Below are 20658 nucleotides of genomic sequence, written 5' to 3'. Positions count from 1 at the left end.
TTGTCCTTTGAAGCTTTAGCACAAGATGGTATCCAGGTAACACTCCCCACACACTGAAGTTTACACACAAAATGTTATTTTTCTCTGATTGTGGTATTATTTATGCATTACTGAACCACTGAATTCCCCAATTTGGTAATTTGCTTTAAAACTTAGCACATTAACTTTTGTCCAGACTTTCGTTGTCCCCAGAGGATGAAATCTGGCAATGTGCGGATCCTGTGAGAACGGCGTTACACCAATTTCGGCTGTTATTTACGAATCCGAGTACACAAGGATAGTTTTCAAAATGTTATCATATGAACGCCGATTTTTTTTCAATATGTAAAGAAAAGACTTTTTCTGTTTGTTAATAGAAAAGTCTAAACATAGCCTAAGAGTCTCACAACATTATATTAAGGATCCCTACACAGATAGACCTTTTTGTTTTAGAATCATTTTTGTTTCACAAAAACAGCCTAAAAATTGCAACTGCCACACTCACCAGACTCCATTTAAAAAAACAGTCATTTTAGTGCGTACAGAGCCAGCATATTTGACATCTAACTGGGAGAATTAAAGGTTTGTTTCACCTAAATCAGCATTGGTATTTGTTGGAACGGTGGAAAGATAAACCGAGACGTTGCATTTGAGTTTTGTTTTCCTTCTGTCGACTTTAAATGAAGTGTGTTTTACGATGATAAAATTACTGAGTATTTAAATGGAGTATGGTGGGTTTGACATGGCTGCTTTTGGTTCAGATCCACTGAGAGAATATACATCAGCTATTCTTTAGTCATGATTGATTTCCTCACACCTAAAGGTTTTGTGTACCTCCATGTCAGGTGTTACTTTCCAGCTTTGCACAGTTTACATAACTCTCTGTCACCACTGTATTACTGTTGATGAAGGAGGCCTCGTAAAGTCCTCCTTCTCGCCTCCACTCACCAGTTCTTTATTGAGGTCACTCACCGAGGGGAAGCGGAGGGCTGGGATGGTGAGGCCGTTTGCAGTCACGGTGTCGGTGTACGTGGCGGGAGGGGTCGTGTTGAAGCTGCCGGCCTCCAGCGGATCCTGAAGCCCAGAGGAGCTCAGATAGCCGTCCGTCTCACAGTCAGCTGTTTAAACAAAAGGGCATAAACCATTAGCATGTGACCAACTGCAGTCTGTGACACACACTGTACAGCACACACACAACCTGAACAGAAACACACACATCTAACGACTGCAAACTGAGACATACCACACACAAACAATATGAACTTAGAGGGTTTTACTTTGCATTAACGCGCAGGAGAATGGATGGATTCAGGAGGAGCAAGAAAGTCTGAGTTTTTGTTTCAGAAATTTTCAATAACTAAAGTACAGCGTTCACACACACACACACACACACACACTAACACACACACACCCCGTGAGATTACAGGGACTGAATAATTCAGTTATCTGCAGTTTCACATTTCACCGTGCGCCTCCCATGTGCTTTGACTTCAGCACAGATCTCTGTTCAGTGTGATTGTGCAGCTAATGCAGCGAGAAGCATTCATCACCAGAGTTCGTGATGAGCCTAACTGAGAAAATTGAGAGGTGAAAAGTTTGATTTTAACAGACTTATTTAATGCGACTGAACTTGATGCCAGTTTTAGTATGCAATGGTGAAATGCAGCCAAGTACATTTGTTCCAGTACTGTAATTAAGCTCAATTTTAAGGAACTGTTTCGGTTTTATGCTACTTTGTATTTCTGATAGAAATGTTGTACTCTTAAGTGAACTAATTTCCGTGTCTGCAGAGAGTGAGAGGAAGGAACAAAATGCCTGATTTTCACGGCGATAAATTGCATGTTGTGATATTTGGGTTCTTTGCAATGAAATTGGGTAAAACAGCTCAAATGCTATTACAGATTATGAAAACATGGTAAAGCAGCGTTTTGTTATCATGCAGCACAAACCTGGAACAACCTCCCAAATGATGTTAGACAAGCCCTGACTCTGACCACTTTAAGTAAAAGCTAAAAACGTTGCTTTTTTACACTTCTTCTCCACCCACTAATGACTGCAAAACTTATTTGTAAACTGGATTTTATATCATTTTTTAAATAATCTTTTTATCTTTGCACCTCTTGTCTGCACTTTTGCTATTTTTAATGGTGATTTAAATCATTTAGTAATTAAATTTTACCTTTTATATCTTATCTCTTTACTCACGCAGAATTCACAGGAATTAGCTGAATTAGCATCAATTGTTGCTACAGCAACATCGCAACATCCTAAAAGTGCAGACCACGCATTAAACCACCCTCAACAGTATTTTAAGTCATAGAGATAAGCTGGCTTTCAAAGGTTAACCTACTGGATCATGTGAAATAATTACATTCATTCTAGTGCTATAAATACTTTATTTATTTCACATCTTATTTTAGAACCTGTGTTTATTTGCTGAAGATGTTTTGTTTTTGAGGTGTCTTCCTGTCTTTTTATGGCCCTGATCAGGGGTCACGTGCATAATTTCACTGTTTACTGTACAATGACAATAAAGGCTTTTTTATTCTATTTAGTCACCTTGACCAATGTCAACATTAAAATGTCTTGTAGTCTTATTCTAGTATTGCTGGTGGTATTTATGTAATGGATCTAAATACTTAATCCACACCTGATTTTAAATGCACTATAATTTTAACTGTAAGATGTACAACATTATGCAAAGGCAAAACTGTTTTTCTTTGCTGTATTTTAACAACATTTATTAGAGTCACCATGTTAGAAATTTAAGACCTTGTGATGCCGCAAAGACGTTTGGATTACAGCACTGCTGTCAGGCTAAATGATGATGTTACAGCATCAGTTTTCAGGAAACTGCTCTGTGAGAAACATCCTTGTTTTAAAACTAATGATATAATTGAGGACTATCATTTTTATATAATAAAATTTGCTTTAAAAGTTTGTATGACCCTAAAAAGTTAAACTGAAAGGAAGAAAACCAGCACAGACAGAGAGAGCCTACAAAGATTTCATTGTATATGTTATATGAGGCGTCTCACAGTTAGCAGAGGACAGGCTGTTGTGGCGGATGTGGAAGTGCTGGTCGGCCTCGGGCTCCTCCGGCTCTGCGGGGTAGCTGGAGCTGACCCCGGAGTCCACTGAGCTGGTAACAGGGGACAGAACGGGGGCCGGAGGTGTCACGGCCGGGATGGGGGACTCTCTTGCAACAACATCGCTGACTTTAGGTAATGGATGCTGAGGCTCTGGTTCTTCTTCTATGGCTTCTTGCTCCTGCTTCTTCTTCTGCTCCTCTGCCTGCCGCCGCAACTTCTCTCTCTGACGCTTGATGGCCGCTACCCTGTCCCGTATGGCCTTGGCCACGAGCTTGAAGTCTGCCTCACACACGAAACCAAGGACGACCTGCATAACAAGACGGAGAAATGGTCAGGGCACAACATGAACACATGTGTTTCAGTCACGGTCCACAGTGTGCAGGACTGCTGCACTTAGTGACCTGATCAGGAGAGCAGCAACAGTCAGTCTTTGAAGTGACAAAAGCTGCAGAGATAACAACAGTTTGCTCTGTGAAACCATCACACACAGATTCTTCTGTCTTGTACAGCCTCTTGTGACACCCGGTCCGGCCGAGTGGGACACTCAGTCCGAACCGGCCTCTCAACACAGAGTCAGATTACAGCAGATCTGCCGGACTAGATGTCCCCCGCTGATACCAAATTTGATCTTGATGAAAACTACTACAAAGCGGGTAAACAAGTAAGGAATTGTGGCTTTGCATTTTCATTAAAAGTGACCTCTACGGAGGGGGGTCTGGAGGACACGAGGGCCTGTTTCGTAACCAGCAAGAGGGCCATTATATTATTAAAGACATGACCTCGGCCGCTTCAGGAGACACACTCTCACATTTCGAACCGCTGATGATTAAATGTTGAGCCGTGCCCTTGACACACTCGGCAAGGCGCTCTCTTTATGTGCTGGAGCGTATTTCTGCTGTCATAAAGGAAGCGTAATGATGCCGGGGTGCATTAGTGAGGCTGCTTTTGCTGTTTGGGGTCAAGTGTCAAAAGATAGATAACTCGCAAAGAAATGTCTGTTTCACTGTGATGTGATGTCATCTCAGCCTGTAATAGGGTCTTAAAGTCTGCTTGAACATTTTACAACCCCAGTTCCAAATTACTGCCGCGCAGCTGTATGCCTCCACGCACCATCTTTTAAAATTTACATCCATGTCTGTGAAAACATGGATGCTTCACACACATCAACCTCCCGGCAGCACACAAGATCTATAAAATCAGCACAGCCAGAAAAGTGCTTTTGGAAAACATATGATGTCTCAGTTGACTAGGGCCATACTCGACTCAAAATTATGTCAAGTTGAATTTTGCTGTTCAATACAAATTTTCGATAATTCGTTATCTGTAGTTTTTAAATTTGAACGGGGCTCAGCATGACAGCAGCATTAACGTAATATAGTAAATGACCTAATGGCGCTATATTGGATCTCATAAGCGCACCAACATTTGTTGGCGACACTAGATATCAAACAAAAGCCAGAGACTGTATCCTATTAAGTTGCTGTGAGCTGTATATTCACCACTTCTAAGCAGAAGGTCTCTCCTCCTCTGTGCCGCTCACTGCATGTCTGCGGCTCTCTGTTTCAAAGAGTAGCCTGAAAATAAAGAGCGCTCACTCTGCAGTAAAATCTGGAGACAACAACAATACATTTTATCAGTATTTACATTTTATCTAATATATCTTGTTTTAAACTGTATTCGACTGAATATAGGTCAAAAGAAAGGATTTGAAAATCATTTAAATCTATTTTTATTCCTGTTTTATACTGCGTCCCAGCCTTGCAGCAATTGGGGTTGTACAATTTTTATTAACACCTTGAAACTGTCTTTTGATCTGTAATTCAACCTCGAATATTATTGCTGTAGGAGGCATAATAGTTTGTAACAAGAAACATCACAACCGAGTCCATTTTTCATCTAACCGCTCCCTTCTTTTCCAAGGAGGAATTTGGTGCTTAATTGTGTTCAGACCACTGAGGTCAATGCAAACTCCATATCCAGTCGACCCTTAAAACACTATGATCATGAATCTAGGTCAGAAAACATGTGGAGGTCGGCTGAAGTCACCTCTATCTGTTGATCTGGCATCAATTACCCAATTTCCTCGCTAATGGCTGCAGCAAACAGGAAAGCAGCAGATGCTCACCATCTCCTGAGCCACCTCCTCCGGCACGTCCTTGTAGAGCTCGAAGAGGAACTCGATGGCGTTGTTGTCCTTGTACTTCCCGTGGAGCTTCTTGGTGTCATCCATGCGCAGCCACAGCTTCAGGCCCGACTTCACCATGTCGTCCTCTTCCGCCAGCTCAACGTGCACGCCATTGTTCTCCTGGAAGAAGGGGTGATCCAGGAGGTCCTGAATGGTGTACCTTCAGCGGAAAAATATTGTCATCTGGTTTAAACATGCAGGCAATTTAAAAGATTGATTTTCAGTTTTTTTTTAAATCCAAACCTTGTATTAATGTTTTTTTTTCAAAATTCATCCACAACTAAATACATCTCAGCAGGTTCTGACTGGCCTATAAATCTTTGACAACTGTGCATTTGAAAAACAGCAAGTGTTACATGCTCTACTGAAAAAATTGTTGCAAGTTATGCTTTCTTTCAGGTCCTGTTGATTATTTTGCTCATATTTGCAGGCACACCTAAAGCAGGATGTTGTGCAGAATCACATCAATAACCAAAAACGTGCTTAGTGACTTATTTTTTTGGTTTAACATGCACAGTAAACAGTTGTCTACAAATAAAGTCAGCTTCCCTGTTTTGCCAATAAACTATATTATTGTTTTTGATACAACTCTGCTGCCTCTTTAGATTGTGTTTACACACAGAAGATGCAGCAAAATCGAAGGTTTCTCAAGCCTGAAAATTTAGGTGAGGTTGTGTCATGCACAACAGAAAATGATAGATAACAGCATTTTAATACAGTCTAGACTTACTGTTCAATAGAAATATCTTCACAAATCAAAATAATGAGCTTGAATCTAAATAGCTTCTGTAAGTTTCCTAAACTAGGCACAAACAAACAGGAAAAACGGACGATTAGAACAGAGATTAGTGCACTTCATGAAAATCTAAATAAGCACATTTATGCAATTTGTCATTCTACTATTGTGTGTATGTTTTCACACGTACCTTTCGTCGTTGTTCATACGAATGCAGCCCTCGATGATCTCCTTGAGCTCTGGGACTTTGACTTTGTAGAAACTGTCAGGCTTCATTCCCTGTGAAAACAATCACAAGAGTTTTACTTCATCTGTAGGGCTCTGTACAGGTACCACAGGAGGGTGCTTTAACCATTTGCAACCTGCGCAAATTAACTAGATTTCTGTTGGAATCACTGACAGAAGTTAGAAGTATAAAAAAAAATAAACTAAAATTTTGCTAAATAAATAAAAGCAAAGAAAACAAAAAAGGTAAATAAAAACATCAATATATATGAATGTGTATATATACACACACACATATATACATATATATATTTTCAAATTTAAAAAAAATTAATAATTACCTAAATAATTACATAAATAACAGTTTTTTCTATTTCTTAAAATTATTATTAACTTAAAATCATTTTTCTCTCGCTCTGTCTCTCCTTTATAAAACTAGTTTTCAGGTAATTTTCTTGTCAATATTTTATTAATTTCTGCATATTGTGGGACATCCCTTGCCAAGTTGCTTCTTGCCTTTTTAACCATCGTCTTTCAAAAGAAATCAAAACAATTTGCTTGGATTTCAAAGGTTTAAATGCATGTGACAGGCATCTGACTGCAGCACATGAAAACTGACGTCGTTCCGGGTTTTAAAGTGTTAAACAGAATAAGTGATCAACAGCCAGCAGCGACCTCTTCCTTCAACTTTTACCCCACAGTTCTCTTTTCTAATCGAAGCAGAAACAGCCGCTCCCCACCTGCGCTGTATGTAAACGTAATCCTGAGCTTTGTGACATCTGCTAACAGCCAGCATGACATTCGGCTCTGCAATCATGTCAACACCAGAGGGGAACAATACGAGGAGCTCATGAAAATGGAAAAAACCCAACCAAGCTCTCCTTCCTCCTTCAAGGGATTTTTTAAACTCCTGACAGCCGGAGCTTGTATGCAGAGTTTATCCCAAGACAGAAAATATTCAGGCAGGACTCCTCAATTAAATAAAATCAGGGAGTTTTAAATGCTATTGCGAGAATATCCATAGATTACAGCAGAGCTCCCATCCTTGTACAAACACCGATAAGAAAGCGAGGTCAAAAAGATGTTTTTGCCTGCACATACCCAAGCAACCAGCTGACGTTAGGTCAAAACACCCAAATAATTCGATTTAGCAGAAAAACGCTGAGTGATACACCCCGCACATTTACACACTGACATGTCACACAGTAACTGCGGTCTTGTTTGTTATGGCCACAAATCGTTTTCTTAAGATTCTCCTGCTTCCTGTTTCAGTAAGACAAAGCTGTGAGACAGCGGAGAGGACGAATGTTGTTTTTGTTAACAGCACCAAATGTTTGACCGCTGTTTATGTCTTTAGAGGATACAGACTGACACGTTACATAATACTTTAACAAATTATGGAGCCCAAAAAAAGGTGCAATCACTGAAATTCTGTTAGATAAAATGCGAAATGTAATTGAGAGAATTCAAAGAAGAGCACAGGGTTTCTTTGTTTGCTTCAGTGTCCTCACATGCACCTTCAGAATAAATCAGTTTTTTCAATCTAAATCTAATTTGTGACTCTGCTGCTTTCCTGTTCTGACAGTCAGGATAAGATCTTGAGAAATATACTGATGTCATATTGACTTTGGTTAATGACTTTAATAATCCCAAGAAATAATTCTAATTAAGAAATCAATCAAGATGTTGCATTCTTTTGACGCATATTTCAATTCCACTGAGGGAGATTCAATATATAGCCAAAAGTATAGCAGACACCCCTGCACTTAAACTTTTGTTCTGGGGCTATTAAATCTTAAAGGAATACTTCACCCATAAAAAGACAATCTGTGTATCAATTACTCATACCATGTTGAATTTTGGAAGATTTTTTTTTTTCTTAAATGCCTAAACTATGATGGAAGAATCCAAACACTGAGAAAATTCTTGATGAATCGAAGCAGAAGGGGGACAATTATATTCAAAATTATATCAAAGCGTTCATTTATAAACTCACACACAATTCATGCAGCATAATCCAAGTCTCATTTATCCAGTTTTATGCTCAGTACTTCCCAAGCACGCAAATTTTCCCTAAAACCTTTCACTTCTCAGAATTGCCCAAGCGCCCTACTTGTCCATGCGTGAAACTGTGCAGAAGTGTTTCTGTTGCACGGCCCCCATTTACATTCATTCTTCAAGAATTTTCTTTGTTTTTGGATTCTTCGTTCACCATGGAGGCATGTGAGTTATATTCAGTAATATTCTGAACTCACCGTGATATAGGGTAACTAAGTGATATACAAATGATAGAAACAGAATAGAAAGACTTAATTGTCATTATACAATGTAAAACTAAATTAAAATGATTTGCCTATAGGAGCATGACATTCAGACAACCTCATTTACATAATAAAACACGTACATACATTCATACATTAAATTGCAAGTTCATTTTTGGGGTGAAGTAGTCCTGTAATGCTACACAATGCTGAAATATTATAGACACATATTTTAGTGTGCGTATTTAGTTAGCGTACTTTTCCTGTTTTAACATGATGATGTCCCAGTGCAGAGTGAGGCTGAGAAAAAAGGCCTCTCCAATACATTTCTAACGAGAATATTGACAAAAATGCACTTGTTGCAGCTTCTCAAATGTCACTTTTTTGCTGGTTTTATTGTGATTAAATGAAAATCTTTGGGTTTTAAAGAGATTTGATTATGCAAATTTGGATTCTCAGAGCATTTTCCTCATTTTCTAATATTTCAAAAACCAAACACTGAACCATTAATGTGGAAAATAAGTATTAGTTGCACCCCTTGCTGAATAGTGCACCTTAAGAATGAACTAGAGCAACATCAACGTCCAACCTGACCTCAATAATGTTCTTTTAGCTGAATGGAAGCAGCTGCCCAGTCTTGCAAGAGGCCTTTTTTTAGCGGAGTAGAGGCCGTTATAGCAACAGATTATGCCCACGGTTTTCAAATAAGATGCTCAACAATCACATATTGGTTTAATGTTTTGATGTCCACATACTTGTGGCCGTATGATGTTTATGAGAAGGTATTTTCCCCTGCAGTAAGAAGGAGTTTTATTTACTTATCAATCTATTTATTTGATGTTATATTCAAACATATTATGAACACGGCCAGGGAAAGTCTGCGAACAGTTGTGACCACCCACACGGAAAAAAATATTTCCAGGTACTTTACAATGTTTGTATATGTTCTACCTTTCATATACTAGCTACGATGCTTACTCTGGGCCCCTTTAATAGCAAGTGACTTCAAGTACAAGTCATTAAAGTGAAAAGTAACATAAAGTTTATAGGTTAGTGCTTAATGCCACACCATAAATTGACAGACGCCGTCAATGAACGTAAAATGTAAACAAAGCATGAAAGGAGCTGCTAATGTGATTTTTATTCAATCTGGTAAGCTTCTCCGACTGCACATGGAACATTATTATGTTGCCTTGTTTGTGGAGGAGCCAGACTCACTCTGACTTGTTGGCGTTGCAGCTTTCTCACTTTCCAGCCTCCGTCAGGCCCTGTTTGCTTTGCATATACGACACGCACGGAAGAAACAGACGTCTTTGTGCAAGCAAAGAGTGAGACACGATTTCCAAAAACATATAATTCTACTGTCGCCTGCTTTTGCCCACCGTGGCGTCATCGATGTGCTTAGCACCCGGGGGGGAGCTGAAGCCTTTTAAAAGTCACAACACTGCTTCTGGTCTTTTCTTTCAAAGAAGCTACACACTTTTTACTGTGTAAAATGTTCAGAAATGATCTAAATCCAATCAGTTTACGTCCTGTAAGTTGGCTCGCATTTAAGACCTTCTTACAAAAATCTCAAAGAATTAGTATTTCATTTTCTAACATACCTGTGCCTTCTTAACCCTTTGAAAACTGGATCAACAAGTTTTCTTGTGATGTGTTTTGAAAACCTTTTAAAAGCTGTTTAACCCTTTAAAACCTAAGCAAAATGGTTTGATTTCTTTCAAAAGCACGGGAGAAAATGTGGTGAGCAACTTGGCAAGAAATGTCCCGCGAAATTGCAAGAAATTAGTAAAAGCTGCCAAAAAGAGAGCTGATTTTTTCATTCATTATTATTAAATTTTATATTTTCTTTCTTTTCTTTTCAATTTCAAGCACCTTTTAGGACCCTTTTTTTTATTTTTTGCTTATTTTTAGGTAATTTTCTTGTAACTTTTAAATAACTCCTTGCCGATTGTTGTGCCATGTCTTGTTAAAATGCTCATTGACTTCTCCCAAGACATCAAACCAATTTACTCAGGTTTTAAAGGGTTAAAATAAATAAACAAATCTGCAAGGCTTAAAAGGCAGTTCAGACAGAAAACTGCAAATGTCAGTGTTAGTAGGTCACTTTCAGGGAGAGGGGACTATTCCAGTTAACATGATAGCCAGAACCAGTTAGACCAGATCTTAGAGCTGGTAGAGACACTGGCAATCAGCGAGGCAAACATGTGCGACCCTGCGTCATGATTGCGGGCTGAAAACCGAAAAGCGGTCAGATTAGGGTGCAGTGAGCTTGTAATGGACAAAACTGAGCCTTTAATAGACAAAATAAGGCTTTCATTCCATGTGGGCTCTGTCTCTTTTTTCCAAGGATTCAGGATATCCAGACGGATACACACGATATCCTCCCGCTTTAATTCCAGTGTGCACATGAGGGAAACACATGTGGACGATTACATTAAATACTGGTTAAAACACGAGTCAGCCCCCCTCATCCTTTTCTCTACTCACACTGGTGACTTTGCGGTAGATCTGGGCGGCGTTTTGGCACTCGGAGTATGGGTACTCAGAAGTGGCCATCTCCAGGATGCACATTCCAAAGGCGTAGACGTCTACGGCTTCGTCGTATTTCTCCTCGTACATCTCTGGGGCCATGAACTCTGGTGTTCCTGTCGGAGGGCAGAGGTTACGATCAAAATTTATTCCAATTCTGTACCGAATCAGTGAAGGACAGTCAAAAATCCAGCAAGTTTTACTGTAAAACCACCCAGTGTTCCACCTACAGGACACCAGCACCATGTGCAACTTTCAAAGACCACTATAGTCTAATATATAGTCTAGTATAAACATGTTATATATATATAAATATATATATTTATGACCAGTGGCATCATTAGGCCTGGGCGTCTGAGGATTCGGCCCTGAATGTTTATAAATAGCTGAATTTAAAGGTACTAATATTTTTTCCTTGCGTCCCTCAGAGTGATCAATGATGTGATCAAGGACCATTGGGAATTTTAAAATTCAGAGATAATTTACGTCTTTACAATTTCTGGCTATAATAAATAGTGTAATTTTGGCATTTTTTAAATTTTTATTTTGGCCGGTCTCAATCTCAATCTTTTTTTAAAAAAAAGAAACAAACATAAAAAATTGCTAAAAATCACTAAAAAAAAATAGGGAAAAAAAGTTAAAATTCGTTTTTTTAAATGACAAAAAGTTTTTAAAAATCCCCAATAATCTTAGAAGAAAAAAACCAAACAAAATTACTGAAAGAAAACATGCCCTCCTACATGAAAGTGTTCCTACATAGTAATCCCTACTGAAGCTGCTGATTATCTTGAGAAACCGGGTCATGTTATCTGGAAAGAGACACTGCTGTTGAGTTTTTTAAAATGTATTTTTTTTATGCTTTGAGCACCACAAGCTAAGTGGCATCTAGTTACATTATACTGAAGAGAAGGCAGACTCCAAGGACGATATCTCCAATACTCAACAACTGCTCCAGTTACAGCTTTATACAGTATATACATCAACATGCTTTCAAATAATGTTTTTATATGCTAATTTCAAATAAAGTGTGTGTCGCAGAGCAAAAGAAAGAAATGCAATTCTACCACTAAATATTTCCTTGTTGTCCACTGAAGAGTTCTGAATGTGAATAACTGACTCGGTTCTTATTCATTACTGATTGTAATTCTGTTCCCAGTAAAACAGACAAAAATAAACACTTTTTCTACCTCATTGAGCACAACACAACTCCTCTTGATTCGGACCTGGTGAATTAAGTTTTACAGAAATCAAGCGTCACTTTCAACAAGAATCAACAAGTCTTTATGCTACTCATGCGTCAGATGGCGGACACTCCCTGCACGTACTTGATGTTGCAAGATGGACAAGTTCCCACTGAAATTAAAAGCCATCTGAGTAATGATACTGAGTGATGAATTTAAACAGAGGCGTCTATGGTTGCTTGTTTGTGGGAGAAAGAAAACAGGAACGCAATTAAGCATTTATGAATTTAAATAAAGGTTTATTTTAGCATAGTTGATCCGTAATGGGTTAATTTTTTGTGTTTACACCAATTTCCAAAGAAATTTTAGAGAGTTTCAAACTGTTAGATTTAAGCAAAATGATGTTAAAGATGCACTTTCTTTCTGCTATCAGTGAAAAGAAAGATATCAAATCAAATCAGATATTTGTGTGATTTATCTGCCAAAATTCATACTTACCAATGACACTTTTAGCAAAAGAGGCACTTTTGAGAGTGGCCAGCCCCAGATCTCCAATTTTGACAGAGCCGATGGGGCCGGTGATGAAGATGTTGTCGCACTTGAGGTCCCGGTGGATGATGGGAGGAGTGCGCGTGTGCAGGAAGTGAAGCCCTTTGAGGATCTGACGACTCCAGCGCTGCAGCAGCTTCAGCTTCATCTCCTTGAACCTCTTCAAGTACCTAAAACACCGGAGGACAAGAGTGAACACCCCCGTTTTAAACACGCAAGAAGAGAAAAGTGCCGCAGAATAATTCACGTCTTATTTTGACAGCTGGGAGGAAGTTTGAAAGCGAGCTGGTTTCCTGAATTCTCTCCAAGGACATTGTATCCAAAGTGGAGCTATCCTTTACTTTTATCACACCTCCCTCAAAAGACAAGCTGTCAAACATGACACAAATATCCTCGTTTCTATGGAAAAAGTGAGGAGTTTTATGTGGAAAAAAGGATATCCGCCATTTCAGAAACTTAACACTATACACACAAAACGTCAGAAAGAAAAAAAACTACTATTAGTTAAAAAAATCAAAAATGTGAGAAGCAATTTAAAGGGGAATTGGATGGAGAGACTCACGTTTTGAGCGTGCCTGAGGTCATGAGTTCAGTCACCAGGATGATGCACTTGTGGCCCTTCACCGTCGACTTCCAGGAGTCGTGGAAGCGGACGATGTTTGGGTGCTGTAGGCCCTTCAGCATCTCCACCTCCTCACTGAAACGCTGCCGCTCCGCCTTGGTCAGCTTACGAGTCTGCAGAGAAAATCCACACTGTTATTAGTGTGTTTAGTGCACAAAAGTGTCTCGGTTCACAATATCGAGTGTATTCTGGGTGTTTACATGAAACATGAGCGATGGGCAAATACGTCTTTTGTTGTTTGACATTTAAAGGAATATTTAACCCCCCAAATGATCATTTGTGCATCAGTTACGAACCCTGAGTTACACTGAATTTGCGCATAAAATTTTTTGTATGCCTCCACAGTGAACGAAGAATCCAAAAACTGAGAGAACTTCTGAGTTTGAGAAAATTCAGGCTGCTCTTTACAACAGCAAAACTATATCAAGCTCATCCATTTGAACTCTTTTGGGTTTGCCTAAGCGTGTGGCTCAACCCTGCCTGTGACTGTTAAAAGTGAATTTCAAGGTTTTACTGAAAATGCATGTGTTTGGGAGGTACTGAGCATATGACTGGAAAAATGAGATACATGTGAAAAAAAATACCAAAAACATTTCTAGGTCTTCTCAGATCCTCTGAGAATGAGCGAAATGTGTAATGAGTGTAATGAGCGAAATGTTTTAGTTCTAATCCACGGGAAAGCAAAAAAATAAGACTCGGAGGATCTGAGGGGTTTTCATAGTTCATAAACTAAAAGCATTTCTGAGATGTAGCCTGGTGCAAGGCCTTATAAACTAATGAAAGAATTTTAAAAATCAATGCGAAAACCAACAGTGTTAAGTTTTTAAAAACAGGCGAAACGTGTGCTCTCGTAGTCAGAACTCGTGCTGCGGACTTCTGAATTAGCTGCAGCTGGTAAAGGTCATGTGATATGATTAAAAGCTCCTCTAAATGGACCTTGAGGTGAGACTGTTTTGTCAACCACAAAAACACAGTTGTGTTGACAGTTGAGATGCAGAGCTCTGGTCTCGTCAGGGTTATGTCGGGTTACGTAAGAAGGTCGCAATAAACAGAAGTCCGCGAGACCAATTTTATGAATCTCTGTTACTTTAACTAATGAGCCCGCTGAGGAACTGGAAACCACAGGTTCATCCATCTGGGCGACAACTCCTGTTACATAATCACATTCATTTTCCAATAAGGGGAGCTCTGACTTAACAAATCCAAGGGGGAGGTTTCCCAAATCCATGTAAAACTGAACCAAACACTGCAATCACGCTGCCCGGACAAAGACATTTTTGTGCTTCCTCTTGGATGAATGGCCCAATTTAGCTGCTGTTGGAGTAACTCTGCCTGTGGTGGGTGGTTAGTGGAAAACTCCTGGGAGACTTTGGGACCATGAATCCTGCATTGAGGTGGATTTCTGGGAAAAATGCTCTGCATATGTTTATGCTTACAATCAACCTGACCGCGGCTCTCTCCCTCCTCTCTGCTCGTTCCCACTCAGTGAATGAGCTGCTGCTGTTGCTAATGCTAAGCTGCCGCATCAATCACACTGTTTGAAGACGTCTGAAGTCACACAACGCAAGAGCCCTTTTACCTGCGTCAGTCACCTGTCAAGCTGTCATATTACACCAAAAACCCAAACATGAGGCCCGAGCAAGACACAGAGGCGACTTCTGACCAAGTGGTTTACTCTTAGATGGATAGGAATCAGTTTATGATGTGAGCACAAGCTGCAGCTTATTCCTCATACGCAAGACCTCTGTCACAATCACTAAACGGTTTAACAAAAAGCAAAACATCTTGATGTTATGACTACATGTGTTTAAAATATCATTAGAGCTTGAAAAAGCGATTAGATCACAGATATTCGTGCATCCTCTGAATAAGTTAGTTCAACTTTAAAGCAGGGGTAGGCAGTCTTATTTTGGCGCCATTGGGCAAAAATCACATAACTGACCTATCGCTAAGCCCGCACAGTCTTTGGCGACATTTCTTTTAACCCTTTAACACCTGGATCGACAAAACAAGCAATGAGTAACTTGGCTAGAAAAGTCCTGCAAATGGCAAAAAATATTATTATAAAAAATAAATTAGGTGGCAAGGGAGGGACGAGTTTTAGACAATAATAATAAAAAATAAAATTAAAATTCTGATTATATATTTACAATTATGTACAAAAAAATAAACCTTTTTCTTAACATCATTTACTGCTGTTTTCCCCATTTTTTCTGCTTATTTTTTGGTAATTTTCATGTAAGATTTACAAATTTCTTGCAAATTTTGGGGTAATTTCATGTTAAGTTGCTCACTGCCTTCTCCCCATGTTTCTGAAAGAATTCAAGTCAATATGCTCAGGTTTCAAAGGGTTAAAGTTTTTGCTCCCTCATCTTGGTGTCAGCTACAGAGTCGCCACTTAAATGCATTTGTCTAGCTACTGATTGCTGCTAATTTTAGCTATATGTTGTAAAATTGACTGATTTTAAAGTGCTTTTGTTTGTAAAAGTCTTTGTGCTGTTTGTTTTTAACTGCATGGTTGCAGCAGCTTTGTACTTTTCTTTGAAATTCAACTTTGATTTAAAGTTTTATTTTGTTCCTCTACAGCTGTCAGCCTGACAGTACCCAAACATAATTTCCTTGTACATCTACAATGACAGATAAAGCAGGTTATGTGTTATGTTGAGGCTTATTTGCACTACAAATCCCTATAGATATTAAGAAATAATTTTTAAAAAAGTGAATGTAGGAGTGTATGTGCACTTTGTGAGTGAGTCAGTGGGTCATGGGTTGATGTGCATCTGGATATTTATGTATCTAAGCGCGATAACACAGGACCCCACGTAGTGAGCTTTGTCTCCTGCAGAGTCGCCTGTGCAGCGGCTGTTTGCGGCACGCAGTCGGTGTAACATGCATTAGCTGTGGCACGCAGCCGAGCCACTTGGAGCCTCTGACACTTCCAAAAACCGCAGGACTCACTAGGGTTTTGCCATGCTTGATGGCAAGGTTGCAAAATATTTAAATGCAAAACGCAAATGACGTTTGGCAACTTAAGAGCCATTGGAAAAAACAAAAATCCTGCTGTGGCAACTCTGACAACAACACTGTTCATAAAATGTTGAACAAACTGAATATGTGACTCATTCAGAACCTGCACCAAAACTGAATTATCCTTCTAAAAAGTTTTTAAAAAAAAAATGTAAATGAAGTACAGATGGAAACAAAGCACCAGTGTGAGCTGAGTTAACACTGCGATCTGTTATGTGATTGTATTGTTTTCAGTGCAGGCTAATTTCAGGATAACATAACGCCTCCTCCCAGTAAACACATGCACTTCAGCTGTGACTAACAGCAAAAATGAAGCACAGCCACATAATAGTGCTTCTGTTTGACTGATATTTGTTTTCACATTATGACAACCACTTATTCATCTGTCTAATAAACATGTCTTTCATTATCACAGATAGCTTGTTTCAATTAGAGTTAATGATATCTATCTTTAGTCAGACGCCCTGTGGCAAAGAAGGAATCCTCTGCTGACAGCTGTGAACGCTTCTAACTTTTCTATGGGATATTTGACTGCATCACCCTCTCCCTCCCTTCTTCGGAAAATGAGGCCAAAAAATATTGTGTAACACTGAAAGCGATGCAGGGGGGAGCCGCAAAAACAAACCATCTCCGCTTTGAAAACACAAGCGAGATTCTTCCAGAGATGTGTGTGTGTCCGCGAAAAGTTCTCCTATACAGTCCTGCTGGAGGTTTTATTCTTAGCTGCTGTTGGGAGGTGTGTGTGTGTTGAGTCGGGGGTCTGCTTTAGCTCGGAAATATTTGGGCTCTGTGCCACATAAGTGGAGTTACATAAGCAGTGTTGATGGTAGAGGAGCCACTGGTATTAAGAAGTCCCTGTCAGCGCCCCTATTATGACAACGGGGACATGAACACGACATGTCAGCCAACATTTGCACCGAGCCAGGTGGTGCACACTGAGGCTTAATACAGGACTGGACAGCTTGCACTGTCCTGATGTTACACTCAGAGCCTGAGCAGAGTTTGAGGAACATCCATTCAGTGTGGACAGACTGCAGTATCTGTAGGAATCTGGAGAGAAAAGTAGGGCAAGTGAGAAAATGAATTCACTCATACCCCTTATTGCCCACAGGGATGTGTGTTAAGGGTTAGAAGCTGATGTTTCAATGCAGTCACATCTATGCCCCGAATACTTGGATCTGCATTCAAAACAATGTTAAATATAAAGTCTAATCACATGAAAACAAAGAAAACAACCATTTGTTAGTCCTCGTCTTTTCATCTTTATTAGATTTTTTACGGCCTTTGATAGTTTTTGCTGTATTTTGTTGGTTGTAAAGCACTTTGTGTTGTTTAAATGTGCTTTATAAATAGATTTGGTTTAAAGTTTAGTCTTAGTTTAGGCCCCATTCTGTCTGTGGCACTCGCAACAAAAATAAAGGCTCAGTGATTTCCCTAAACATCTGTAGATTTTAACAAACGTTACTCAAACTAAAGTAAACTGCCCTTTGTTAGGGACTATTTTCAGTCGTGGATTAATCCACTTTTTGTGCTCTAGTTAGTATTTATACTTGATGACAGCAGGACAATGCACACGGGATTAATTCAAAATAGACGACAGTGTCCATGTTTGTTGTAATGAAGGAACGTGTCCCCCAATGCACCGCTAGCTGTCATTATTTTCAATCGAAGGCGAACGTAGGCATAGGAAGGAAAGTTATGCGATGCAATAACAGCTCTTGTAGCGCCTGTTGCATCATGCCCGAGGGCGCCAACTCCAAAAAAGAAGGACATAGCCATCATTATGTGAACTATGAAAGCCAAAACAAGTGTTTCCATTGCAGTTTTGCAAAATATGGCTTTTTCGAATCACCTGTTATACCACCTCATATGAGTGTAAACATTTTTTTCAAATAAATGGGAGTTGTTTTTTATTAATTGACGTGATCCCATTAGGCATATTTTACTTTTGCAATTTCAATTTGTGAAATTTGAGGGTTAATGGAGGCCCCGCTAGTGTGGGATCATATAAGACAGAGAAAATGTTCATAATATGTCAAAGAACAAGTCAGAACTTTTTGTGTCATTCCAGAAATAATTAAATTCATCTGGCATACTTCTCCATCTACCTTGACCTCTGCCCGAACCCTCTTAGTCTTCCTCCTGTCAGTAATTTATTATTAAAAGCGCTGTTAACAGGCCATAACTCCCAGTTCCACATGCTGACAGTGAGAAGCCCCAAAGATAAAGACCAGAGTTCAAAGTAACTGTCAGGCAGGACAAAACCTGCACGGCTTCAGAGGAAGCGACAACCAGCTCGCCAAGATCAGGGATTGAGGTCAAAGGCAAAGAGGAAAAAAAAACACAGTCTGACCTCATGCTCTGAGACGGACATGCTCGTTTTGACTGACACACACTCTGTATAAACATGCACGTAGGCGCTCACACTGCTCCAGTGTTGCATTTAGATGTTTGCAGGTGAGAACTGAGGCGGCAGTGTGCACTTTCCAAGGAAAACCTGACATGTTCAGTAAATGGAGCGGGCAGAGGGAGGTTAGCCATTAATCTCATCAGGATTGAGGACTCAAACCGGCCTCTGACTGCTGCTCTCACACCGACTACCTGACCTGACTCCTGGCGCCCGGCTAATTACTGTACCTGTAGGAGTAAAGGAGGTCTAGATGATGCAGGATTACACTATCTCTTGTGTATTTTAGGAGTGGAAAAAAGTGGCCTGTCAGGAGAGTCTTTGTCCATCTGATGTAGATACATCTTGTAGATATGAACAGATTTTAACGTCCGCCCCATACTGGATTTCTGAGGCCAATATTGATATTTTAAAATAAGTCAGTTAAAAAAAAAAAAAAAAAATCAGATAACAGCATATCATCATAGTATTTGTTTTGTTTTTTACCTTGGATTCTTTAATTTATATATCTATGAATTTATTTTAAAATTATGACCAAAATATACTTGTGTGGTGCATTTTACGGCTGAACAATCAACCTGACAGTATCGTCTGGTAGACGACCGTCTTTATGGTGACACTGTTTATAAACTTCCTCAAACTACTTTGTGGTATTTGTACCCTGATTGTTGTTGCTTGTTGACCAGCAGCTGGAGGAATGTAACTAGGTGCAGTACTATGCTAAATACTTCACCCACAAAATGAACTTTTAAATATTAGGCAGTCATGCCACGCTACCTTGAAGTTGGGAAAAAAAACTTTTTAAAAAAAAGAAAAAAAATAGATAGACAAATGATCATTTGTGAGGGAGGGTATTCCTTTATGTACAAATGTGAGGTACATGTACTATATTTAAGTATTTTCTTTTCATGCCAGTTTCTTTTTTTATTCCACTACATTATCTAGGTAAATGTTGTACCTTTTTACTACACTATATTTATCCAATAGTGTTATTTTCTACTAATTGTTTTGCATACAATAACTGTTTTATTCTCTCCATTTTCATATTTTTTTTACAAACCAATCAATCACATCAGTTAACGGAGAAATCTATCCACTAAAAAATCCATGATGAAAATAATCAACAACACTGTAGTTTAAAAGGAGCTCAACCAACTGCAACAGTAAAAACCTACCAGTACATTAATGCATAAATTACAATAATTTAATGATATAATGTGTAATAGTATAAGAGTCACAGGGGCCATTTTTCGGCAGTGAGTACTGTGGCTGACAAAGATGAAACATGCAACAAGTTAGGGACTGATGAGTTTTAAACCACAGACAGTCAGCTATATGAACTGATTTAATGTGTTAAATGTTCTTAATGGTCTGTTTATATGCTTGATTTACTGACTGCTTTTTATTGTGTTGTCTTCTGTATTTGTTGGGCCGAAGACAAATCTCCACCCTGGTGGACAGTAAAGATATATTCTATTCTAAGATATTGACGTGGTCCATGTATTGGTTTAGCTCTAACATATTTGCACAAGTACAAGGTTTTCCTCTGAGCAGTACAGCGTTAAAGTCTTTGCATCACCTTGTTTGGGAGACTAGGATTGATTTGTTTGGGAGCCGGGAGATCTTGTGTCATTAGCGTGTTTGTTATTCTTAAAAGCTCTTAACCTGTCTGATGTTTGCTTTTAGTGACTCACTAAGACCTCAGTTAACTTTCTTCTATAAACTGCTCTGCACTCATACTACTAAAACGTTTCCTCCTAAACAATCTTCTTCCCTTTCAAGTTGAGATTTGCATTGTGCAATTACAGTAACTTTTCCTCACACGCTACCTGCCACACCCACTGTATCATTGTATCATTGTC

The 20658-nt window shown here is 39.2% G+C and overlaps 1 protein-coding gene across 4 annotated transcripts in view; it reads right to left on the bottom strand.

The window, feature by feature from the left end:
• wnk4a (WNK lysine deficient protein kinase 4a) overlaps positions 1-20658 on the bottom strand; it is a 61049-nt gene that overhangs the window by 21793 nt on the left and 18598 nt on the right. For all 4 annotated transcript variants that reach the window (XM_042507731.2, XM_088069818.1, XM_088069817.1 and 1 more), the window contains exons 3-9: positions 13303-13475; positions 12690-12910; positions 10969-11126; positions 6183-6271; positions 5197-5416; positions 3018-3378; positions 952-1097 (exon numbers count right to left, since the gene is read on the bottom strand). In XM_042507731.2, coding sequence (XP_042363665.1) covers positions 952-1097; positions 3018-3378; positions 5197-5416; positions 6183-6271; positions 10969-11126; positions 12690-12910; positions 13303-13475 — 1368 coding nt within the window. The remainder of the gene's footprint in view (positions 1-951; positions 1098-3017; positions 3379-5196; positions 5417-6182; positions 6272-10968; positions 11127-12689; positions 12911-13302; positions 13476-20658) is intronic.

Source organism: Plectropomus leopardus, chromosome 19 (assembly GCF_026936395.1).
Source record: "Plectropomus leopardus strain MGB_pleo_1.0 chromosome 19, ASM2693639v1, whole genome shotgun sequence".
Classification (NCBI taxonomy): domain Eukaryota; kingdom Metazoa; phylum Chordata; class Actinopteri; order Perciformes; family Serranidae; genus Plectropomus; species Plectropomus leopardus.
The sequence above is the reverse complement of the archived record's forward strand: the minus strand, read 5'-3'. Positions and strand labels throughout refer to the sequence as shown.